Here is a 24398-nt window from a genome sequence, read left to right on the forward strand (position 1 = left end):
ACGAGCTGATCCGGCAGGAGAAGTTGGAGCTGCTGGTCCAACGCTTCGACCACAAGGTGGTCATGAGGGAGACGTGGCTGAACGAGAACCAGCGCCTGGTCTCGCAGGTGAGGAGCGGAGGGGGCCACGCGGGGTCTTCTCCTTGGTTGGGGTGGGACCTCCTGGTTGGGCTCCCTCGTGGCCCTGGTGGCATCTCCCCCCGCTTCTCCTCAGGACAACTTTGGCTACGACCTGCCGGCGGTGGAGGCCGCCATGAAGAAGCACGAGGCCATCGAGGCCGACATCTCCTCCTACCAAGAGCGCATCCAGGTGGTGGTGGAGCTGGCCCTGGAGATGGAGTCCGAGGGCTACTACGACACCAAACGCATCAGCGCCCAGAAGGACAACATCCTCCGGCAGTGGGGGCTCTTGACCGAGCTGGTCCGCGCCCGCCGCGCCCGCCTCGAGCAGAACTTGGCCCTCCAGAAGATCTTCCAGGAGATGGTCTACATGATCGACTGGATGGAGGAGATGCAGGTGGAGCCGGGGTGGCTACCGGGCATCTCCGCGGGGGGGGATGCGGTGGCCAGGGCGGGACCTGGTGGTCTCTTTCCCCCATCGCCAGGTTCTTCTGGTCTCCAAGGATTTGGGGAAGCATCTTCTGGAGGTTGACGACCTCCTGCAGAAACACGGGCTGCTGGAGGCCGACGTCTCCGCCCAGACCGAGCGGGTGCAGGCGCTCAACGTCGCCGCGCTCAAGTTCTCAGAGCTGGAGGGTAACGAGGGGGGGTCGCCGGGAGGTCCTCGGCCTTGGTAGACCATCTCCTCTAAGAGCTGGTTCTCTTGGGCCAGGCTACCAACCCTGCGACCCCCAGATCATCTGCAACCGGGTCAACCACGTCCAGACCTGCCTGGAGGAGCTGGGGGAGCTGGCGGGCAAGAGGCGGAAGGAGTTGGAAGACTCTCGCCAACTTTGGGCCTTCTTCCAGGAGATGGAGGAGGCCGAGGCGTGGATCCGCGAGAAGGAGCAGATCCTGGCCGCCAAGACGTGCGGCCGGGACCTGAGCAGCGTCTTGACCTTGACCAACAAGCACAAGAGCATGTTGGGCGAGTTGGGCAGCCGCCGGGCGCTGCTGCACCAAACCATGAAGAGGGGCGAGCAGATCTTGGCCAAGAAACGCTTCAGCCCCGGTGGGATCCAGGAGAAGATGCGGGAGGTCCGCCTCCGCTGGAAGAAGCTGGAGGAGGTGACGGGGTTGCACCAACAACGGCTGCAGGAGGCCCTCAACTTCTTCCAGTTCAGCGCCGAGACGGACGACTTGGTGGCCTGGTTGCAGGACACCTACCGCATCGTCTCCAGCGATGACTTTGGCCACGACGATTACTCCACCCAAGCTCTTCTCCGGAAGCACCGGGCGGTGGTGGAAGAGGTGGAGAAGCACCGGGCGGCCGTGTTGGCCCTCCGGAAGCAGTTGGCTCTTCTGGCGCCCGACCATCGTCAAGGGGTGGACGTGCAGATCCGGGTGGTGGAGGTGGAGCAGCTCTACGGGGAGGTGGCCGAGGTGGCCGTGCTGCGGCAGCAGTGGCTGCAGGACGCCTTGGCCGTCTACCGGATGTTCAGCGAGGTCCACGCCTGCGAGGTCTGGGTGGACGAGAAGGAGCAGTGGTTGGAGAAGATGGAGGTGCCCGAGGAGCTCGATGAGGTTGAGGTGGTCCAACATAGGTGTGTGGGGGGGGGGCGGGGGGGGGGCTCCTGGGCCCCTCGGCCCGTCGGGGACCTCACCGGCCCCATCTTCTCGGCAGGTTCGAGAGCCTGGACCAGGAGATGAACAGCGTCATGGGACGGATCTTGGACGTCAACCAGGTGGTGCAGCAGTTGGTGGACGGGGGCCACCCCAGCTCGGAGGAGGTCCGCTCCTGCCAGGACCACCTCAACAGCAGGTACGGGCCTGGGGAGGGGGCCGAGCCGTGGGGCCAAGCCCATCCTGGGGGTCCACCACGCCCAAGCTGGGCCTCATCCTGCTCGGGGGGGGCACCTCGGTGAGAGGAACCAGCCGTGGGGCTGGTTGGAGCCCCCAGCTTTGGGGTTCTCCAGCCTGGTGGGACGTCCCCATGGGGTCCAGCTCTCCAGTGCCATGAGCCAAGCCCATCCTGGGGGTCCACCACACCCAAGGTGGGCCTCATCCTGCTCGGGGGGGGCACCTCGGTGAGAGGAACCAGCCGTGGGGCTGGTTGGAGACCCCACCTTTGGGGTTGTCCTGGCCTGGTGGGACGTCCCCGTGGAGCCAAGCCCATCCCGAGGGTCCACCACACCCAAGCTGGGCCTCACCCTGCTTGGGGGGGGCTCCTGCGTGAGGGGAACCAGCTGTGGGGCAGCTGGAAGCCCCCAACCCTGGTGGGACGTCCCCATGGGGTCCAGCTCTCCAGTGCCATGGGCCAAGCCCATCCTTGGGGTCCACCATGCCCAAGGTGGGCCTCATCCTGCTCAGGGGGCACCTCGGTGAGAGGAACCGGCCATGGGGCTGGTTGGAGCCCCCAACTTTGGGGTTCTCCAGCCTGGTGGGACGTCCCTGTGGGGTCCAGCTCTCTGACGCCGTGGCCTGAGCCCGTCCCAAGCGCCGGTGGCAGCGCCGGTGCAGGGCTCCATCCCGGTCTTGCCCCATCTCCAGGTGGAACCGGGTGGTGGAGCTGGTGGAGCAGAAGAAGGGTCAACTCAGCTCCGTCCTGAAGATCCAGAACTACCTGCTGGAGTGCGGCGAGATGAAGGCGCAGGTGCGGGAGAAGAGAAAAGCCATCGAAGCCACCCAATCGGGCGGCGGCGACCTGGGCGGCGTCTTGGCCTTGCAGCGCCGCCTCTCCACCATGGAGGCGGCTTTGGTGGTCTTGGAACCTCGGTTGGTGGAGCTTCAACAGGAAGGTGAAGCGTTGGCCGCCTCCCACCCGGGGCGAGCCCTGGAGATCCTGCTGCCCTTCGAGCAGATCAGCGAGGAGTGGGAGGCCCTCAAGAGGGCGCTGCAGGGCTGCGAGGACACCTTGACCGTGGCCGGTCGCCTCCAACAGTTCATCCAAGACTTGGACAACTTCTTGGGTTGGTTGGTGAAGACTCAAGCGGCCGTGGCCTCCGAGGAGGTGCCGGATAATTTAACGGAAGCCGAGAGGTTGTTGAACCAACACGCGGCCCTCAAGGAGGAGATCGATGGCTACGAGGAGGACTACGCCAAGATCCAAGCGGCCAGCGACCTCCTGGCCCTGGAGGAGACGGAGGTGCCCTACCTGTCGCTGCAGCAGTGGCTGCAGAAGTTGGACGCGGGGTGGGGCAAGTTGCTGCGGAGCTGGGAGACGCGCCGGGAGGTGCTGGCGCAAGCTCACGTCTTCCACCTCTTCCTCCGCGACGTCCACCAGTGCGAGAAGAACCTCTACAACCAGGTGGAGATGGAGCCGGGGGCGGGGGGAGAAGGTCCTGGTGACCTTCCCATTGGTGGTGGGGAGGGTGAAGTGAGGTGACCAAGGCCGGAGAAGCCAACGAGCGGCGTTTCCTTCGCCCCCCCACACCCAGGAGTCGGCCCTGGCCCACGCCGAGCTCCCGGCCACGGTGGAGGGGGTGACCAAGGCCATCAAGAAGCACAAGGACTTCACCACCACCATGGAGCTCAACCTCCAGAAGATCCAAGGGGTCCTCCAAGCCGGCGAGAACCTCCAGCGCCAGGGCAACCTCTACGGCGACCGCGTGGCCGAGGCCACGGAGGGGCTTCGCGCCAAGTAGGTGCCACGTGGCGACGCCGTGACCGCCCCCCCCCCCCCCGCCGCCATGTTCCTCAACCCAACGATGGAGCCAACTGGTGGCTCCTCAACGTCCCCCTTGGGGTCAATCCACTTTGCGGGGGGGGGTAGGGGGGTAATTAAGCGCTTCGTTAAGGTGCTGGGTGGGGGGTGGGGGGGGGGGCAGCGCTGAGCTGGGTGCCGCCCCCCCACCCCCACCCCCCCCCACCCCCCCCCTACAACCAGGAGCCACCACAACTACCAGCTGGCCCAGGAGTGGACGCGGCGGCTCGAGGACCACCTCGACCTGCAGCGGTTCCTCCAGGAGTGCCGCGAGGTAGGACCCTCCCCCCCCCCGCCCCTCCCCCCCCAAAATTGTCCAAGGTGGGGGTGGGGGGGTCCAAGTTTGGGTCCTGACTGGGTGGGAGCGTTGAGGTCCCCCCCCCGCCCCTCCTTGGGCGGCGTCGCTGGGTCACCTACGGTTGAAGGAGGGGGCGGGGGGCGCGCGGAAGGTGGGTCAGGGGGGGGTGTTGTTTGTGTCCCCCCCCCCAAAAAAAACGCTGCTCAGCATCTGCGCTGGCCCCGTGGCCACCGATTTTGGCGAGGGGGGGGGTGGGTTTGGCCAGAGCCCCGGGTGGATTTTTCCTGGCGCAGAACTCGGGATCCGGCCTCCGCGCTCCGCCCGGCGGCTGCTGCAAAGGCTCTGCGGCACCGCGCCAGGGCCACCGGGCTCCTCTTCCTCCTCCTCCTCCTCCTCCTCATCCTCCTCCTCATCCTCCTCCTCCTCCTCCTCCTCCTCATCCCCCTCCCCAGCGCTGTAGAGCGACCGCAAACCCCCCCCCCCCCCTCCCCTCCCTCACCCCATCGCCCTTCCCATCGCCTTGGGTGGGGGGGGTGATAACCTCCCCCCCCCTCCTTGGGGGAAAAAAAATAATAATAATTAAAAAAAATAAAATTAGCTGGATGGCTGGATCCGGGAGAAGGTGCTGATGGCGGGGGACCCCTCCCGGGACCCCCCCCCTCGCCCCCCCAAGCCATGGCTGAAGCATCAGGCGTTCATGGCCGAGCTGGCGCAGAATAAAGAGTGGCTGGAAAAAATCGAGAAGGTACCGGAGGGCTGGGGGGGGGGGGGTGGGGTGGGGGGGGTTGGGGGGGGGCCCCAAAAATTAAAAAAAATTTTAAAAAATTAAAAAAAATAAATGGGGGGGGTGTGAGCGCGGTGGGGGGGGGGGGGTCGCGGCGGAGGGATGAGCTTTAACCGCTTCTTTGCCGGGGGAAAGGGGGGGGGGGGGAGGCGGGTGCTGGGGGGGGGTGACGTGGTGGTTGCGCCCCCCCCCCCCCCCGAGCTTGCTGTAGCCCCCCCCCACTGCAGCCGCCCCCCCCCCCACCCCGTTTCGTTGCATCTTTTGGCGGCTGCGGCCTCGCTCGCTGCAGCCCCCCCCCCCCGTTGTGTCCTTTCCCGGCTGCCCCCCCCCTCGCTGTTACATCCCCCCCCCCCCATTTTGCTGGTGCCCCCCCCCCCGCGTCCTTCCCCTTTGCACCCCCATTTCCCTGCATCACCCCCCCTTTTTCTGCCCCCCCCTTTTCCTACCCCCCTTTTCCTGCCCCCCCTTTCCTACCCCCCCTTTCCCTACCCCCCGTTTTCCCACCCCCCCCCTTTTTCTTCACCCCCTTTCTCCGCCCCCCCGCCCCCCCCTTCCCTGCACCCCCTCTCACCGCCCCCCCTTTCCCTACACCCTCCCCCCGCCCCCCGCACCCCCTTTTTCCCCCCCCACTCCCCCCCCCGCCCCTTTTTTCCCCCCTCCACCAGGGGGCGCCCTCCACGACTCTTGGAGATCCAACCCCCCCCCCATGGCCAACGAGCTTGACCTCTTCCCCCCCCCAACACCCCAACTCCCGGGGGGGTTGATGATGAGGGGGGAGCCCCTCATGCCCCCCCATGACCCCCCATGACCCCCCCGACCCTTTAGGAAGGTGAAGAACTTCTCCTCACCAAACCGGAACTAAGCGGCGCCGTTCGACGTCAACTGGAAGAGTTGCGTCAATGTTGGGTAGAGTTGGAGACGACCAGCCAAGCGCGGAGCCGGCGGTTGGCGGAAGCGGCCGCCGCCGAGCGCCTGGCGCGGAGCTACGCCGAGATGGAGGCGCGGGTGGGGCGCCTGGAGGAGCAGCTGGAGACCGTGGGGGCAGGAACCGACCTCCTCAGCGTCAACAGGCAGCTCAAGAGGCTGCAGGTGGGGGGGGTTTGGGGGGGGACGCGGGGTGACGGGAGGACACCTGGTGGGGGGACGTGGGGTTGTTGGGGGTTAGGGGGGTGTTGGGGGGCACCAGGTTATGGGGAACAGCAGGTTTGGGGGGACTTTGGGTGTTGGGGGGCAGCAGGTTATGGGGGACATTGGGTGGTGGTGGGACACCAAGTTGCTGGGGGGCGCTAGGTTATGGGGGGACACAAGGTTTGGGGGAGACAGGAGGTTATGGGGGGGACACTGGGTGGGGTGGACACGAGGTTATGGGGGGACACGAAGTTTTGGGGGACACTGGGTGGTGGTGGGACACGAGGTTATGGGGGGACACCAGGATTTGGGGGGACACTGGGTGGTGGTGGGACACGAGGTTATGGGGGGCACCAGGTTATGGGGGGACACGAGGTTTGGGGGAGACAGGAGGTTTGGGGGGACATTGGGTGGGGTGGACACGAGGTTATGGGGGGACACCAGGATTTGGGGGACATTGGGTGGTGGTGGGACACGAGGTTATGGGGGGACACCAGGATTTGGGGGGACACTGGGTGGTGGTGGGACACGAGGTTATGGGGGGACACCAGGATTTGGGGGACATTGGGTGGTGGTGGGACACGAGGTTATGGGGGGACACCAGGATTTGGGGGGACACTGGGTGGTGGTGGGACACGAGGTTATGGGGGGCACCAGGTTATGGGGGGACACGAGGTTTGGGGGAGACAGGAGGTTTGGGGGGGACATTGGGTGGGGTGGACACGAGGTTATGGGGGGACACCAGGATTTGGGGGACATTGGGTGGTGGTGGGACATGAGGTTATGGGGGGACACCAGGATTTGGGGGGACACTGGGTGGTGGTGGGACACGAGGTTATGGGGGGCACCAGGTTATGGGGGGACACGAGGTTTGGGGGAGACAGGAGGTTTGGGGGGACATTGGGTGGGGTGGACACGAGGTTATGGGGGGACACCAGGATTTGGGGGACATTGGGTGGTGGTGGGACACGAGGTTATGGGGGGACACCAGGATTTGGGGGGACACTGGGTGCCGGGTGACCCCCTGGGTGCCGGGTGGACCCCAATACTCCTCCCCAGTCCCAACGAGGGGGGCGCTCAGCACCACCCCCCCCAGCCCAGGGTGGAGGGGGTTGTCCCCAGTGTCCCCCCCTGGCGTGTGTCCCCCCCAGTCGATGGAGTCGCAGGTGGAGGAGTGGTCCAAGGAGGTGGGCGAGCTGCAGGTGCAGGCGGCGGCGCTGCCGGCCCAGGCCGCGGGCGGGCGGGCGGTGGGCGAGCGGCAGAGCGCGGTGGGCACCCGCATCGTCCGCCTCATCGAGCCCCTCAAGGAGCGGCGGCGCATCTTGTTGGCCTCCAAGGAGGTCCATCAGGTCAGCCATGAGCTGGAGGACGAGGTGGTGAGTACCTGGGGGGGGACAGGGAGAGGTGTTTGGGGTCAAGGTCAAGGGTGAGGATGACTCTGAGGTCCACCCGCCCCCCCCCCAGCTGTGGGTCCAGGACCGCTTGCCCTTGGCCACGCTGAAGGACCACGGCACCAACCTTCAGACGGTCCAACAGTTCATCAAGAAGAACCAGGTCAGGCGCCGGCGCCGCGGAGGGGTGGGGTGGGCCACCAGGAGGGGACATGACACCTCCTTGCCCCCCCAGAACCTCCGCCGGGAGATCCAGGTCCACCGTCCTCGCGTGGACGAGGTGTTGGAACGCGCCGGCGCCGTGGCCACCATCAAGAGCCCCGAGGCCGAGGGTGTCCGGCGGCTGGTGGAGCGGTTGGGGACGCTGTGGGTGGAGCTCCAGGAGCAGACGGAGCTCCGGCAGCAGAACCTCGACGCCACCTTCCAGCTGGAGCAGTACTACTTCGACGTGGCCGAGGTGGAGTCGTGGTTGGGCGAGCAGGAGCTGCTCTTGATGAGCGAGGAGAAGGGGAAGGTGCTGAGGAGGTGGCTTGAGGTTGGGGTGGGGTGGGGGAGAAGTTGGAGACACCACCCCCCCCCCCCAAAACTTCATGTGTGTGTGGTGTCCCCCCACCTCAAGGACGAGCAGAGCACCCTCCACCTCCTCAAGAAGCACCTTCTGATGGAACAAACGGTGGAGAACTACGAGGAGACCATCGCCCAACTCTCCCGCCAATGCCGCGCTCTTCTAGAGCTTGGCCATCCTCAAAGGTGGGCGCGACCCCCCTCAAAAAAAAAACCCTTGTTTTCCACCCAAAAAAACCTTCGGCGTTCACCGGGGCGCTGTGTCCCCCTTGCCCAGCGAACAGGTCAGCAGGCGGCAGTCGCAGGTTGACCGGCTCTACGTGTCTCTGAAGGACCTGGTGGAGGAACGCAAGGCCAAGCTGGAGCAGCAGTATTGGCTCTACCAGCTCAACCGCGAGGTGGACGAGCTGGAGCACTGGATCGCCGAGAAGGAGGTGGTGGCCGGGTCACCCGAGCTGGGGCAGGACTTCGAGCACGTCACGGTGAGGGGCGGGGGGTTGGCGGTGGAGATGTGGAATGGGGCGGTGGGGCGGGGCTGGAGTTGTCTCTGGGCTGTGGTGGGGGGGGTTGTTGTGGGGGTTGAGGTGGGATGTGAGGGGCCTGGGCACCAGCCTGGGCGTGGGCACCATCTGTGGGCCATGCTGGGGGTCCTGGGGACCATCCATGGTCCATGCTGGGGGTCCTGGGGACCATCAATGGTCCATACTGGGGGCCCTGGGCACCAGCCTGGGCCTGGGCACCATCTGTGGTCCATGCTGGGGGTCCTGGACACCATCCATGCTCCATACTGGTGGTCCTGGGAACCATCCATGGTCCATACTGGTGGTCCTGGGCCCATCCTGGTCCTGGGCACCACCCATGGTCCATACTGGGGGTCCTGGGCACCATCCTGGTCCTGGGCACCATCCGTGGTCCATACTGGTGGTCCTGGGCACCATCCATGCTCCATGCTGGTTCTTCTGGGCACCATCCATGGTCCATACTGGGGGTCCTGGGAACCATCAATGCTCCATACTGGGAGTCCTGGGCACCATCCATGGTCCATGCTGGGGGTCCTGGGCACCATCCGTGGTCCATACTGGTTCTTCTGGGCACCACCCATGCTCCATACTGGTGGTCCTGGTCCCATCCCGGTCCTGGACACCCTCCATCCCCCATCCTGGTGGTTCTACGCCCACCCCTACCCCATCCTGGTGGGTCCTGGGCCCACCCCTGCCCCGGTGCAGCCCACTGCCCACCCCCCACCCCCCCCCACCTCACCCCCGCCCATCCCCGCCCATCCCAGTTACTCCAGGAGAAGTTCCTGGAGTTCGCCAGCGAGACGGGCAGCGTCGGGCAGGAGCGAATCGCCGCCGTCAACCAGATGGTGGACGAGCTCATCGACTACGGCCACGCCGACGCCGCCACCATCGCCGAGTGGAAGGACGGCGTCAACGAGGCGTGGGCCGACCTCCTGGAGCTGATGGAGACGCGGGCGCAGATGTTGGCGGCGTCGCACGAGCTCCACAAGTTCTTCAACGACTGCAAAGAGGTTTTGGGGCAAATCGAGGAGAAACGGCAACGCCTGCCCGAGCTGGCGGCCCGCGAGGGCAGGACGTCGGCCGGCGCCTTGCAACGGGCCTTGGGCGCCTTCGAGCACGACGTGGAGGTGTTGGTGACCCAAGTGCGGCAGCTGCAGGAGGGCGCGGCCCAGCTGAGGACCCTCTACGCCGGGGACAACGCCGAGGCCATCGCCGGGAGGGAGCAGGAGGTGCTGCGGGCGTGGAAGGAGCTGCTGGCGGCCTGCGAGGAGTGTCGGCTGCACGTGGCCAGCGTGGCCGACAAGATCCGCTTCGTGGGCGCCGTCAGAGACCTCCTGGCCTGGATGGACGGGGTCCTCTGCCAGATCGGCGCCGGGGAGAGGCCCAGGTAGCCACGGACTGTGGCCGCTGTTGGGCCAAAAGAACCGTGGCCTGGCCCGTCCCGAGGTCCCACGTCCTCTCCCACCCATGAAACCAAGGACCCACGTCTTGTCCAACCCATGGAGCCAAGGACCCACGTCCTCTCCCATCCCAAGGACCCACCTCCTGGCCCACCTGGAGGACCCATCTCCTCTCCCATCCTGAGGACCCACATCTTGTCCCACCCATGAAGCCAAGGACCCACATCCTCTCCCATCCCAAGGACCCACGTCCTGGCCCGTCACGAGGTCCCACGTCCTCTCCCACCCATGAAACCAAAGACCCACCTCCTGGCCCACCCATGAAACCAAGGACCCACGTCCTCTCCCATCACAAGGACCCACCTCCTGGCCCACCTGGTGGACCCATCTCCTCTCCCATCCCAAGGACCCACGTCCTGGCCCCTCACGAGGTCCCACGTCCTCTCCCACCCATGAAACCAAGGACCCACGTCCTCTCCCACCCATGAAACCAAGGACCCACGTCCTCTCCCATCACAAGGACCCACCTCCTGGCCCACCCATGAAACCAAGGACCCACGTCTTGTCCCACCCATGAAACCAAGGACCCACGTCCTCTCCCATCACAAGGACCCACCTCCTGGCCCACCTGGAGGACCCACCTCCTCTCCCATCCTGAGGACCCACATCTTGTCCCACCCATGAAGCCAAGGACCCACCTCCTCTCCCATCCCAAGGTCCCACATCCTCTCCCATCCTGAGGACCCACGTCCTCTCCCACCCATGAAACCAAGGACCCACCTCCTGGCCCACCTGGTGGACCCATCTCCTCTCCCATCCCAAGGTCCCATCTCCTCTCCTATCCTGAGGACCCACGTCCTCTCCCACCCATGGAGCCAAGGACCCACCTCCTGGCCCACCCATGAAACCAAGGACCCACGTCCTCTCCCACCCATGAAACCAAGGACCCACGTCTTGTCCAACCCAAGGAGCCAAGGACCCACGTCCTCTCCCATCCCAAGGACCCACCTCCTGGCCCACCTGGTGGACCCATCTCCTCTCCCATCCCAAGGTCCCATCTCCTCTCCTATCCTGAGGACCCACGTCCTCTCCCACCCATGGAGCCAAGGACCCACGTCCTCTCCCATCCCAAGCACCCACCTCCTGGCCCCTCACGACGTCCCACGTCCTCTCCCACCCATAAACCCCAGAAATTATGTCCTGCCCCATCCCAAGCTCCCACGTCCCCTCCGATCCTGAGGACCCACATTCCGTCCCACCTCAGGGGGGGTGTGTTTGTGGGGCGGGGCTGTCCCCGCCCCCCCAGCCCCCAGCCCCCCATCCTCCCTCCTAGGGACGTCTCCTCGGTGGAGCTGCTGATGAACGACCACCAAGGCCTCAAGAGCGAGATCGAAGCCCGCGGCAAGAACATCGCCGCCTGCCTGGAGCTGGGCAAGACCCTCATCCTCAGCAAGAGCCCCGCGGCCGACGAGGTGCTGGGGGGGGGGATAATGGGATGGGGCGAGGCTGGAATTATTGTGGGGGGGGGTCCCAGCCCATCTCCCCCCCCCTCTGCAGATCAAAGCCCACGTGGAGAAGCTGCTGGCCAAGAAGAAGGAGCTGCTGGAGAAGTGGGACAAGCACTGGGAGTGGCTGCAGCAGAGTGAGTCCGGGACGGGGATGGGGAGGGGGGGGTGTTAATTTTGGGGAGGGGGGGGGGGGGTCTTGACTGTCCGTCTGTCCGCCCGGCAGCGCTGGAGGTGCACCAGTTCGCGCAGGAGGCGGTGGTGGCCGACGCGTGGCTGACGGCGCAGGAGCCGCTGCTGCGGAGCCAGGAGCTGGGCAGCAGCGTGGCCGAGGTGGAGCAGCTCCTGCGGCGCCACGAGGCCTTTCGCAAGGCGGCGGCCGCCTGGGAGGAGCGATTCCGCGCCCTGCGGCGCCTCACCACGGTACGGGGGGGCGGGGGGACACCCCCAAACTCACACCCGCCCGCCCACCCCGACCCAGACACGGGGCTGCTGAGGGCTCGGCAGCCCCGCTCCTGGCCCCGGGTCCGTCGCGTCTTCATGGCGCTCCTCGTCCCACGCCGCCCCTGTCCGCGTCCTCGGCTTCCTCCTCGTGCCCGTCTGCGTCTCCTCTCCGTCTTCATCCCATCCCATCTCATCTCCCTTCTCATCGCCACCTCCAACTCCACCTCCATCCCATCTCCACCTCCATCCCATCCCATCCCATCCCATCCCATCCCATCCCACCCCATCCCATCTCCATCTCCATCTCCATCTCCATCCCACCCCACCCCATCCCATCCCATCCCATCCCATCCCATCCCATCCCATCCCATCCCATCCCATCCCATCTCCATCTCCATCTCCATCTCCACCTCCATCTCCATCTCCATCCCATCCCATCCCACCCCATCCCATCTCCATCTCCATCTCCATCTCCATCTCCATCCCACCCCATCCCATCCCATCCCATCCCATCCCATCCCATCCCATCCCATCCCATCCCATCTCCATCTCCATCCCATCTCCACTTCCATCTCCATCTCCATCCCATCCCATCCCATCTCCATCTCCATCTCCATCTCCACCTCCATCTCCATCCCATCCCATCCCACCCCATCCCATCTCCATCTCCATCTCCATCTCCATCCCACCCCATCCCATCCCATCCCATCCCATCCCATCCCATCCCATCCCATCCCATCCCATCCCATCCCATCTCCATCTCCATCCCATCTCCACTTCCATCTCCATCTCCATCCCATCCCATCCCATCTCCATCTCCATCTCCACCTCCATCTCCATCTCCATCCCATCCCATCCCATCCCATCCCATCCCATCCCATCTCCATCTCCATCTCCATCTCCATCTCCATCCCATCTCCATCCCACCCCATCCCATCCCATCCCATCCCATCCCATCCCATCCCATCTCCATCTCCATCTCCATCTCCATCTCCATCCCATCCCATCCCACCCCATCCCATCCCATCCCATCCCATCCCATCTCCATCTCCATCTCCATCCCGTCTCCATCTCTGTCATCTCCATCCCATCTCCATCTCCATCTCCATCTCCACCCCACCCCACCCCACCCCACCCCACCCCACCCCACCCCATCCGCCCTCTCCCCCCCCCGCAGATCGAGAAGCTCAAAGCGGAGCAGAACAAGCAGCCGCCGACGCCGCTCCTCAGCCGCAAATTTTTGGGGGAACCCCCGGGGGGGTCAACGCCATCGCCGGGGGGGTCCGAGCGCCCCGAAAGCCGCCGGCTGGAGCCCCGCGTCGCCTACGTGCGCCACGAGCTGCGTCCCGAGCGCCTCCAGCCCAAACTCGACCGCGTCCAGGGACCTCCCGCGGACGGGGGTCCCGGGGCGGGGGAACCGCCCCCCGCAACCGCCGCCGGCGAGACCCCGGCGCCCCCCAAAACCGACGAGCCCGGGGAGGGCAGGACGGGGCTGCTGGAACGGCGCCGGGAGCGGCGCGAGCGCCGGCTGGAGCGGCAGGAATCCAGCGAGCCGGAGCCGCCGCGGCACGACGGCAAAGGCGGCGGGTGAGCGCGGGGACGGGGACAGCGGGGACACCGGCGGGTGGCCGGGACGGACGTGACACCCCCACCCCCGCCCCCCAAATCTCCGCCCACAGCAAAGCCACGTTGGCCGACATCGTGGAGCAGCTGCAGGAGAAGGAGGCGGGTGGCCCCTTGCCGGCTCCGGTGAGTCCATGGTGTCCCCTCGGTGTCCCCTCGGTGTCCCCTCGGGGTCCTCTTGGCTTCTCCTTAGTGTCCCCTTGGTGTCCCCTTGGTATCCCCTTGGTGTCCCCTTGGTGTTCCCTTGGCATCCCCTTGGCATGACATCGGTGTCCCCTTGATGTCCCCTTGATGTCCCCTTGGTGTCCCCTTGGTGTCCCCTCGATGTCCCCTTGGCGTGACATTGGTGTCCCCTTGATGTCCCCTTGGTGTCCCCTTGGTGTCCCCTTGGTGTCCCCTTGGCATGACATTGGTGTCCCCTTGGTGTCCCCTTGGTGTCCCCTTGGTGTCCCCTTAGCATGACATTGGTGTCCCCTCGGTGTCCCCTCATTGTCCCCTCAGTGTGCCCTTGATGTCCCCTCAGTGTCTCCTTGGCTTCTTCTTGATGTCCCCTCATCATCCTCTTGGCATGACGTTGGTGTCCCCTTGACATCCTGTTGGTGTCCCCTTGGTGTCCCCGTGGCATCCCCTTGACATGACATTGGTGTCCCCTTGGTGTCTCCTCATTGTCCCCTTGGTGTCCCCTTGATGTCCCCTCAGTGTCCCCTTGGCATGACATTGGTGTCCCCTTGACATCCTGTTGGTGTCCCCTTGGTGTCCCCTTGGCATCTCCTTGGCATGACATTGGTGTCCCCTCATTGTTCCCTCAGTGTCCCCTCGGTGTCCCCTTGATGTCCCCTCAGTGTCCCCTTGGTGTCCCCTTGGCATGACGTTGGTGTCCCCTCGATGTCCCCTCAGTGTCCTCTTGGCATGACATTGGTGTCCCCTTGGTGTCCCCTCATTGTCCCCTCCACGTCCCCTCCATGTCCCCTCGCCGTCCCCCCCTCGGGTCCGTCCCCAGGACCCCCCTCCCGACGCCCGTGCCCCCCCCCCGCAGCCCCCGCCGCGGGACTCTCCCGCCCGCTTGCCCGCCGGCCCCGAGGGGCTCCCGGAGCGGATGCCGCGACCCGACCGACCCCGCGCCCGCGATCGCCCCAAACCTCGGCGACGGCCGCGACCCAAAGACCCCGCCCAGGGCCCGGGGGAGACGCGAAGGTCAAGGTCGGCCCCGGCTCAGGGCAGCGCCCCCCCGCCCCCGCCGCCCCCCACCCACACGGTGCAGCACGAGGGCTTCCTCTTCCGCAAGCACGAGCTCGACGGACCCAACAAGAAGGCGTCGAACAGGTCGGTGGGGGACGATGGGGAGGGGCAGGTGGGGTGGGGGGGGGCTGCGAGGGAAGGGGGCGCACAGGGGGTTGGGGGGGTGCAACAGCGGAGAAGGTTCAACCGTGGCTTGGAGGGTCAACCAAGGGACGTGACGCACCAGGGTTTGGGGGTGTCCAGCAACGGAGAGGGTTAAGCAAGGGTTGGAGCTTCATCATGGAGAAGGTTCATGAGGGGTTGGAGCTTCATCATGGAGAAGGTTCATGAGGGGTTGGAGCTTCATCATGGAGAAGGTTCATGAGGGTTGGAGCTCCATCATGGAGAAGGTTCGTGAGGGGTTGGAGCTTCATCATGGAGAACGTTCATGAGGGTTGGAGCTTCATCATGGAGAAGGTTCATGAGGGTTGGAGCTTCATCATGGAGAAGGTTCGTGAGGGGTTGGAGCTTCATCATGGAGAAGGTTCATAAGGGTTGGAGCTTCATCATGGAGAAGGTTCATGAGGGGTTGGAGCTTCATCATGGAGAAGGTTCATGAGGGGTTGGAGCTCCATCATGGAGAACGTTCATGAGGGTTGGAGCTTCATCATGGAGAAGGTTCATGAGGGTTGGAGCTTCATCATGGAGAAGGTTCATGAGGGTTGGAGCTTCATCATGGAGAAGGTTCGTGAGGGGTTGGAGCTTCATCATGGAGAAGGTTCATGAGGGTTGGAGCTTCATCATGGAGAAGGTTCATAAGGGTTGGAGCTTCATCATGGAGAAGGTTCACCAGAGGTTGGAGCTCCATCATGGAAAAGGTTCACCAGAGGTTGGAGCTCCATCATGGAGAGGGTTCACCAGAGGTTGGAGCTCCATCATGAGAAGGTTCATGAGGGTTCAGAGCTCCATCATGGAGAACGTTCATGAGGGTCGGAGCTCCATCGATGGTGAGGGCTCCCCAAGGGCCAGAAGCTCCACCCACCATCCACCCACCGGTGCCACCACCCGCCCCCTCCTCCATGTCTCACCCCCCCCACCCCACCCCTTGACCAGGTCCTGGGTGAACCTCTACTGCGTCCTGAGCAAGGGCGACCTGGGCTTCTACAAGGACCCCAAGGGCCACGCGGCCGGCAGCACCCATGGCGGCGAGCCCCTCCTCAACCTCCACCACGCCACCAGCGAGGTGGCCAACGACTACAAGAAGAAGAAGAACGTCTTCAAGCTCAAGTACGTTGGGGTCCTCCTGGTGGTTTGGGGGTGCGGGAGGACCCCCCAAATCGGTGGGGGGGGGGCGTTGAGAAGGTCCTTCTCTTGTAGGACCAGCGATGGGAGCGAGTTCCTCTTGCAAGCCAAGGATGAGGTAGGTGGTTATGGGGTGGGGTGGGGTTCGGGGGGGGTCATGAGGGGTTTTTTTGGGGTGTGACGATGGGTTTTGGGGTGTGACGATGGGTTTTGGGGTGTCCCAGGAGGACATGAGGGGGTGGCTGAGGGCGTTGGCCGCCTGCGCCCAGGAACACGCCGAGGTGGCGCGGTGGAGCCAAGGTCTTCTCACCACCTCCTCCACCGACGAGGGGCTCCCCCGGCGGGACGGCGACCGGCGCCCCAGCACCTCGGGGAGACGCAAGTGACCCCCCCCCCCGCACCCCAATTTTTTTTGGGGGGGGGACACCCCATCCCCTCCCCACCACCCCCCCCTCCCCTCCCCACCACCACCCATTGGGGTGAGGACCCGGGAGTTGGGGGGGGACCCCATGGCTTGGGGGGGGGGGGTTATGTGTCCCCCCCCCCCCAAATCCCCAAATCCTGGGGGGCCCCCCCAAATCCTTGCCCCCCCCCCAATCCTGGGTGACACCCCCCCCCCCAAATCTTGGGTGCCACCGAATCATGGGGACCCCAAATCCTGGGTGCGCCCCCCCAAAAACGGGTGCCCCCCCCCAATCTAGGGTGCCCCCCCCAAATCCTGGGCCCCCCCCAAATCCTGGGTGACACCCCCCCCCCAATCTTGGGTGCCACCTAATCATGGGGACCCCAAATTCTGGGGACCCCCAAATCCTGGGTGCGCCCCCCCCAAAATATAGGGTGCCCCCCCCAATCCTGGATTTGGGGAGGGGGTTGGTGCCGGGGGGGGGGCTGCTGGTTGGGAGGGGACAGCCCCCCCCCCCTCCTTGCGCACCCCAAATTCTTCTCCCCCCTCCCTGGGGTCCCCCCCCCCCCGGCCCCCCCCTTTTCCCATGCACAAGCCATAGAACGGGGGGGGGGGGTCCCCATCACCCTGGGGGGGGTCCCCAACACCCTGGGGTACCCCATTACCCGGGGGGGGGGTCCCCATCACCCGGGGATCCCCCAAATTTGACACTGGGGGGGGGTGGGGGGGTGAGAGAGAGCCATGGGGGCCCCCCCCCCCCCCAAAGTCGGGGGCGGGGGGGGGGGCACAGTTAGTATTTAAGATTTTGCCAAAAGCCGGGAAAAGAACCCCAAAATATTAACACCCCCCCCTTCCTAAGCACTTGCTCCCCCCCCCCCACCCTGGGGACCCCCCCCCCGGGCCCCCCCCCCGGGCCCGAGCGCCGCGCTGTGACTGTATAAATGTAATAAACCCCCCGCTGCACCCCCCAGCACCCCAAAAATAAAGGAGCAGGAAGGAGCCCGGGGACCCCCCCCCCGGCGGCGTGTGTGGGGCTGGGGGGGGTCTGGGGGTTCGGGGGGGGGCTGGGGGGGGTGGGGAGGGTTAAGGGGAGCCGTGGGGGGGGTTTGGGGGTTCGGGGGGGGTCTGGGGGTTCAGGGGGGGATCTGGGGGGGCTGGGGAGGGTTAAGGGGAGCCCTGGGGGGGTGTTTGGGGGTTCAGGGGGGGCGTTGAGGGGGTTTGGGGGGGCTGGGGAGGGTTAAGGGGAGCCCTGGGGGGGTCTGGGCGTTCAGGAGGGGCTGGGGGGGGCCATGGGGGTGCTGGAAGGGGTTTGGGGGTGTCTGAGGGGCTGGGGGGGGCGATGCGCTCCGTGTCCCGCCCGGGATGCTGCTGGCCCTTTAAGAAAGGGCGGGCTCGGGATTTAAAAGCCCACCCTCTCCGCGTGACTGACACCGCGCTCGGCCAATGGGCCCTCAAGATCTGCGCGGGCCGGGAGAAACCCGCTGGGAGGGCGGGACCCGCGCGGGGGGGGGGGGGCCTCTTGGGACGGACCAATCGCGAGCGGCTTCGGGCGGAGCGACGGCGCGGATCCACCAATGAGATCGCTGCGGGGGCGGGGTCGCCGGGCGGAAGCGGCAGCGCCGGGCGGCCATGGCGGCTGCGGGCGGGGCGGCGCGGGCCGGGGCCGAGGTCGTGCAGCTCAACGTGGGCGGCAAGAGGCGCGTGGGCCGGGATCCCCGGGCCCCCCCGGGCCCCTCCGGTTCCCCCCTGGTTCCCCCCCGGTTCCCTGCGGTCCCCCCCCGGTCCCTTCCCTTCATCCTTCCGGGTCCCCCCCGTCCCCTCCCCTCAGACTTCCGGGTTCCCTCAGGTCCCCCCCGCCCCCCCCGCCGGCACTTTGGGGACCCCCCCCCCCCGCCCCGTGTCTCCAGGGGGTCCCCCCGGGCTCTCCTGGGCCCCCCCAAACCTTCAGGACCCCCCCGAGCCCCCACAGCCTGATCCGCCCCCCCCCCCCCCCCCGACGTCCCTGGGGTCATCGGGGTCTTTCTGCCCCCCCCCGAGGATTTTTGGGGGGCTCCCCCAGAGTCTCTACCCCCCCCAGAGCCTTTCTGCCCCCCCTCGAGATTTTGGGGGGGTCCCCCAGAGCCTTTCTGCCCCCCCTCAAGATTTTTGGGGGGCTCCCCCAGAGTCTCTACCCCCCCCAGAGCCTTTCTGCCCCCCCTCAAGATTTTTGGGGGGTCCCCCAGAGTTTTTCTGCCCCCCCTCGAGATTTTGGGGGGGTCCCCCAGAGTCTTTCTGCCCCCCCAGAGCCTTTCTGCCCCCCCCCTGAGGATTTTTGGGGGGTCCCCCAGAATCTCTACCCCCCCAGAGCCTTTCTGCCCCCCCTCAAGATTTTTGGGGGGTCCCCCAGAGTCTTTCTGCCCCCCCCAGGACCTTTCTACCCCCCCTCGAGATTTTGGGGGGGTCCCCCAGAGTCTCTACCCCCCCCAGAGCCTTTCTGCCCCCCCTCGAGATTTTGGGGGGGTCCCCCAGAGCCTTTTTGCCCCCCCTTGAGATTTTGGGGGGGTCCCCCAGAGTCTCTACCCCCCCCAGAGCCTTTCTGCCCCCCCTCGAGGTTTTTTGGGCCCCCCCCTGGGGTCTTTCAACCCCCCCAAGTGTCTTTCTGCCCCCCCAGTGCCTTCCTTTCCCCCCCACCTCAAGTCTTTCTGCCCCACACGGTTTTTCTGTCCCCCCCTGGCATTTCTGCCCCCCCCCCCATTTTTTTCTGCCCCCCCCCCCCACCTCTGACCCTCTCCCCCCCCCACAGGTTCAGCACATCCCGCCAGACGCTGACCTGGATCCCAGACTCCTTCTTCTCCAGGTGACTGGGGGGGGGGACACACACACACACAGACCCCCCCGGGGGGGCAAAAAAACCTTGGGGGGGGGGCCCTGCACCCCATAACCCCCCTGTGTGCCCCCCCCAGCCTCCTCAGCGGCCGCATCTCCACCCTGAAGGATGAGACGGGAGCGGTGAGTCCTCCCCCCCGACGCTGCGTTCCCCTTTTTACAAAGTGGGGGGTTGCACAGACACCCCCCCCCCCTAAAATCTCCCCCCCCCCCCCCCAAAAAAAAAAAAAAGATTTTCATCGACCGCGACCCCACCGTCTTCGCCCCCATCCTCAACTTCCTCCGCACGAAAGAGCTCGACCCCCGCGGCGTCAGCGTCTCCCTCCTCCTCCACGAAGCCCAATTTTACGGCATCACCCCCCTCGGTGAGTTTGGGGGGGCTGATGATGGCAGCGGGGGGTCACCCCCCCCGCCTTAAATATCCCAGATTTTGGGTTTTATGTCTGTTTTTTGCCCCTCTTCAAGTTCGCCGCTTGCAGCTACGGGAGGAACTAGACCGATCGTCTTGCGGCAGCGTCCTCTTCAACGGGTACCTCCCCCCCCCAGGTAACCCCCCCCCTAAAAAAAACCCCCCAAAACGCCGCGTGGGGGGGTGTAAATTCTTAAATTTCTCCTCGTGGCTCCCCCCCCGCAGTGTTACCGGCCAAACGCCGCAACCGCCACAGCGTGGCCGGCCCCCAACTCGCCGCCCGCTCGCCGCCGGCCCCCGTGCGCCGCAGCCGCACCATGCCCCCCCCTTGGGGCCACGCCGGGTTCTTGGGGCGCTCGGGGGACGAACGGAGCCTCGTCCCCCCTAAAAACGGTACCGGGGGGGAGGGAGGGGTGTCCGGGGGGGGGTTTAATTAATTTTAAAAGTTTTAACGTGTTTTTTTTTATGGGGTAGGGAGCGAACCGGGAGCGGTGCGGCTGGTTTGTGGCCACCACAACTGGATCGCGGTGGCGTACGCCCAGTTCCTCGTGTGTTACCGGTAAACTGGGACGGACTGGGAGGCGCCGGCGCGTCCGTCGGGGTCCCCCCGCTGCCACCTTCTCGTCCCCCAGGATGAAGGAGACGTCGGGGTGGCAACAAGTCTTCTCCAGCCCGCGCCTGGACTGGGTGATCGAGCGGGCGGCCCTCAACGCCAAAGTCTTGGGCGGGGCGTTGGGCGACCACGACAAGATGGTGGCCGCGGCGTCCTGCAGCGAGATCATCCTCTGGGCCCTGCGTGCCGACGGCAGCGGCAGCGAGATCGGTGAGGACGAGCCGCCGCCGTTTCCCCCCCCGCCCCGACGTTTCTTTGTGTCCCCCCCGTCTTGGATGTCTCGTTTCTCGTTGCGTAGGCGTCTTCCACTTGGGCGTGCCAATGGACGCCCTCTTCTTCGTGGGCAACCAACTCATCGCCACGAGCCACACGGGCAAAATCGGCGTCTGGAACGCCGTCACCAAACACTGGCAGGTAACCGCGGGGTTGGCCGCGGGCGGTTTCTCCTCGGATTGTCCCCAAATTGTCCCCCGAAACCGTCTTCCCGCAGATCCAAGACGTCGTCCCCATCAACAGCTACGACGCCGCCGGCACCTTCCTCCTCCTCGGGTGCAACAACGGCTCCATCTACTACGTGGGTGAGCGGCGGCGCCGCGGCTGGGGGTGCCGCCGTCGCTGTCCCTCCTTCTGTCCCTCCTTCTGTCCCTCCTTCTGTCCCCAGACGTCCAGAAGTTCCCCCTCCGCATGAAGGACAACGACCTCCTGGTGACGGAGCTCTACCGCGACCCCGCCGAAGACGCCGTCACCGCCCTCAGCGTCTACCTCACCCCCAAAACCAGTAAGACCAACCGCCGGCGCGAGGACGGGGCGGGGGGCTGCTCCACGCCTCACCAGTTTGCTACTGGGACCAACTGGGAGGGTTTTGTCCCCGTAGGCGATAGCGGCAACTGGATCGAGATCGCTTACGGCACCAGCTCCGGCGTGGTGCGGGTCATCGTGCAGCACCCGGAAACGGTCGGGTCCGGGCCTCAACTCTTCCAAACTTTCACCGTTCACCGGAGCCCCGTCACCAAAATCATGTTGTCGGAGAAACATCTGATTTCTGGTGAGCGGAGGGCGAGGAAGATGGTGGCGGGGGGCGGGAGGGGGGACAAAATGGCGGCCGGGGGGGACAAAATGGCGGCCGGGCAACAAAATGGCGGCCGAGTGAGGGAACGGTGAGGGAACAGTGAGGAAACGGTGAGGAAACTCTGAAGAAACTCTGAGGAAATGGTGAGGAAACAGTGAGGGAACGGTGAGGAAATGGTGAGGAAACTCTGAGGAAATGGTGAGGAAATGGTGAGGGAACAGTGAGGAACCAGTGAGGAAACTCTAAGGAAACAGTGAGGGAACGGTGAGGAACCAGTGAGGAAATGGTGAGGAAGCTCTGAGGTAATGGTGAGGAAACGCTGAGGAAATGGTGAGGAAACGGTGGGGAAACGGTGAGGAAACTCTGAGGAAATGCTGAGGAAACAGTGAGGAAATGCTGAGGAAACGGTGAGGGAACGGTGGGGAACTGGTGAGGAACTGGTGAGGAACCAGTGAGGAAATGGTGAGGGAACGCTGAGGAAACACTGAGGAAACCCTGAGGAAATGGTGAGGAAACGCTGAGGGAATGATGAGGAAACGGTGGGGAAATGGTGAGGAAGCGGTGAGGAACCAGTGAGGAAACTCTGAGGAAACTCTGAGGAAATAGTGAGGAAACTGAGGAAACGCTGGGGAAACGGTGAGGAAATGGTGAGGAAACGGTGAGGAACTGGTGAGGAAACTCTGAGGAAACCCTGAGGAAATAGTGAGGAAAGTGAGGAAACGCTGGGGAAACCCTGAGGAAACCCTGAGGAAACCCTGAGGAAATAGTGAGGAAACTAAGGAAACGCTGGGGAAATGGTGAGGAAATGGTGAGGAAATGGTGAGGAAATGGTGAGGAAACTCTGAGGAAACTCTGAGCAAACCCTGAGGAAATAGTGAGGAAAGTGAGGAAACGCTGGGGAAATGGTGAGGAAACCCTGAGGAAAGTCTGAGGAAACTCTGAGTAAACCCTGAGGAAATGGTGAGGAAACTGAGGAAACTCTGGGGAAACGGTGAGCAAACCCCGAGCAAACCCTGAGCAAACCCTGAGCAAACCCCGAGGAAACCCTGAGCAAACCCCGAGCAAACCCCGAGCAAACCCTAAGCAAACCCTGAGCCAACCCCGAGCCAACCCCGAGCCAACCCCGAGCAAACCCCGAGCCAACCCCGAGCCAACCCCGAGCAAACCCCGAGCAAACCCCGAGCAAACCCCGAGCAAACCCCGCGCCCCCCCCAGTCTGCGCCGACAACCACCACGTGCGCACGTGGACGGTGCCGCGGTTCCGCGGGATGATCTCCACGCAGCCCGGCTCCACGCCCTTGGCCTCCTTCCACGTCCTCGCCCTGGACGACGGCTGCGGCGCCGGCGCCGACATCGGTGAGACACCAAGGGGTTGGGTTTTTTGGTTTTTTTCCTCAAAATTTTATAAATTTTGCTGAATTTTTAAATTTTTAAGGCCCTTTCGGCGAACGCGACGAGCAACAAGTCTTCATCCAACGCGTCGTCCCGGACGCCGGCCGACTCTTCGTCCGTCTTTCCTCCACCGGCAAACGGTGAGCACCACCCCCCCTCACCCCCCCCCACCCCAGCCCGGGGTTCAAAACCCGCCAATTTTGGGTGTTTTACCAGAATTTGCGAGGTGCGCTCGGTGGACGGCGCCGCCATCGCCGCCTTCACGGTGCACGAGTGCGAGGGCTCGCGCCCGCGCCGCTGCCTCTTCACCGGCCACGCCAACGGCAGCGTCCAGCTCTGGGACCTCACCACCGCCATGGAGACCTCGGGGAAACCCCCGGGTAGAATTTTTGGGGATAAAAACACAGATTTTGGGCCCCCCCCCGCCTTTAAACCCCCCATTTAACGCCCCCCCCCCCCGTTTTTCCCTCGCGCGCAGAAACGGGCGGTTTGACCGAAGACGAGTTGTTGCGGCAACTGGACCAGTGCGATTTGGCCTTAAGTGGCCCCCCCCAGCCCCCCCACACCAGGTAGGGGCCCCCCCAAACCCCCCCCCCCCCCCCCAAACTACCACCCCCCCCCCCCACACACCCCCCCTTTTTTTTTTTGGGTTGTTTCTCCGCAGCCTCCACCCGCCGCGACCCAACCGGGGGGACCCGCCGGCGCCTTCCCCCCCCCCCCCACCCCAAACGCCCCCCCCCAGCTCCTCGGGGGGCAGAGGGGGCCCCCCCAGCTCCTTGGGGGGCAGAGGGGACCCCCCCCAGCTCCTCGGGGGACAGAGGGGACCCCCCCTTTTTTTCCCCGCGGGGGGGGCGGCTTCGTCGAGCGCTGCCAGGAGCTGGCCCAACGCCTCGGCCCCCCCGATCGCCCCCAATTCGGGGGGGGGAAACCCCCAACGTCTCGCCCGTCGCCACGGCACCCCCAAAATTCCACCCCCCCCGAGACCCCCCCCAGACCTCGCGGGCCCCCCCCAAACGCCGACGCTCCCCCCTTGGTGCCCCCCAAGTCCCGCCTCAACGAGACGGCGTTTTGAGGGGGGGGCAGGAATCCCCCCCCCCAACTTTGTGCCTTTGTTTTCGGGGTCCCCCCACCCCCCAAAAAAAGTGCTTTGGGTTTGGGGGTTCCCCCCCCCCATCACCCCCCGGCCCCGCTGCCTCGTCCCTGTGTGTCTTTGGGGGGGTCTTGGGGGGGGGGGGTCCTATAGCTCAGCGCCTTGTAGCCCCCCCCCAGCACAGGCTCCGCTGGGGGGGGGGGGGGCATCGGCCACGGGGCCACGCACACGCGTGGGCAGCGTCACGCGTGTGCGTGGGGTGGAGGCGGAGCCTCACACGCGTGTGGAGTCACACGCGTGCGCGGGGTCACGCGGGGGCGGCTCCACACGCCTGCACACGGGCTGACACGCGTGTGCGTGGGCTGACACGTGTGCACAGTGAGGTGGGGGCGGCTCCACGTGCTCGCGCACGGGCTGACATGTGTGTACGGGCTCATACGTGTGCGCAGAGTCACGTGGGGGTGGCTCCACATGCCTGCACATGGACTGACATGCGTGTGCACGGGCTGACACGGGTGCACAGCGTCACATGGGGCGGCTCCACACGTCTACACACGAGCTGACACATGTGTGCACGG

General features: G+C 65.3%; 2 protein-coding genes across 2 annotated transcripts; both read left to right on the forward strand.

Moving 5' to 3' along the window:
- The first annotated feature begins 216 nt into the window (after positions 1 to 216).
- On the forward strand, positions 217 to 16478 carry SPTBN4 (spectrin beta, non-erythrocytic 4). The gene is made up of 24 exons (XM_074858058.1): positions 217 to 516; positions 605 to 755; positions 832 to 1702; positions 1783 to 1920; positions 2649 to 3405; positions 3536 to 3738; positions 3985 to 4075; positions 4698 to 4844; positions 5709 to 5972; positions 7163 to 7387; positions 7476 to 7565; positions 7638 to 7916; positions 8022 to 8152; positions 8244 to 8448; positions 9252 to 9874; positions 11221 to 11359; positions 11445 to 11529; positions 11619 to 11815; positions 13014 to 13423; positions 13516 to 13585; positions 14496 to 14782; positions 15791 to 15964; positions 16055 to 16097; positions 16204 to 16478. The coding sequence occupies exons 1-24, from the start codon at positions 253 to 255 to the stop codon at positions 16363 to 16365; spliced, it is 6006 nt and encodes a 2001-aa protein (XP_074714159.1). The 5' UTR covers positions 217 to 252; the 3' UTR covers positions 16366 to 16478.
- Positions 16479 to 17988: 1510 nt separating this feature from the next.
- Positions 17989 to 23932, forward strand: SHKBP1 (SH3KBP1 binding protein 1; the record flags this gene model as incomplete). The annotated part of the gene is made up of 17 exons (XM_074858060.1): positions 17989 to 18079; positions 19165 to 19218; positions 19325 to 19370; positions 19480 to 19612; positions 19713 to 19793; positions 19882 to 20049; positions 20131 to 20215; positions 20289 to 20479; positions 20568 to 20683; positions 20760 to 20847; positions 20931 to 21047; positions 21144 to 21314; positions 22554 to 22694; positions 22774 to 22870; positions 22947 to 23110; positions 23209 to 23299; positions 23395 to 23932. Coding segments are annotated over exons 1-17 (2349 nt in total), but the record flags the coding sequence as incomplete, so codon positions are not given.
- Between the last annotated feature and the right edge of the window lie 466 nt (positions 23933 to 24398).

This window comes from Strix uralensis, unplaced genomic scaffold (genome assembly GCF_047716275.1).
Source record: "Strix uralensis isolate ZFMK-TIS-50842 unplaced genomic scaffold, bStrUra1 scaffold_519, whole genome shotgun sequence".
Taxonomy (NCBI): domain Eukaryota; kingdom Metazoa; phylum Chordata; class Aves; order Strigiformes; family Strigidae; genus Strix; species Strix uralensis.

What these genes read in the sequence shown, in the direction of transcription:
- SPTBN4 (XM_074858058.1), top strand. Translation starts at nt 253, where the DNA reads ATGAAGAAGCACGAGGCCATCGAGGCCGACATCTCCTCCTACCAAGAG. An exon ending in AGGACTTCGAGCACGTCACG is followed by an intron (nt 8,449 to 9,251) that starts GTGAGGGGCGGG and finishes CGCCCATCCCAG; the next exon opens with TTACTCCAGGAGAAGTTCCT. An exon ending in TCTTGCAAGCCAAGGATGAG is followed by an intron (nt 16,098 to 16,203) that starts GTAGGTGGTTAT and finishes GGGGTGTCCCAG; the next exon opens with GAGGACATGAGGGGGTGGCT.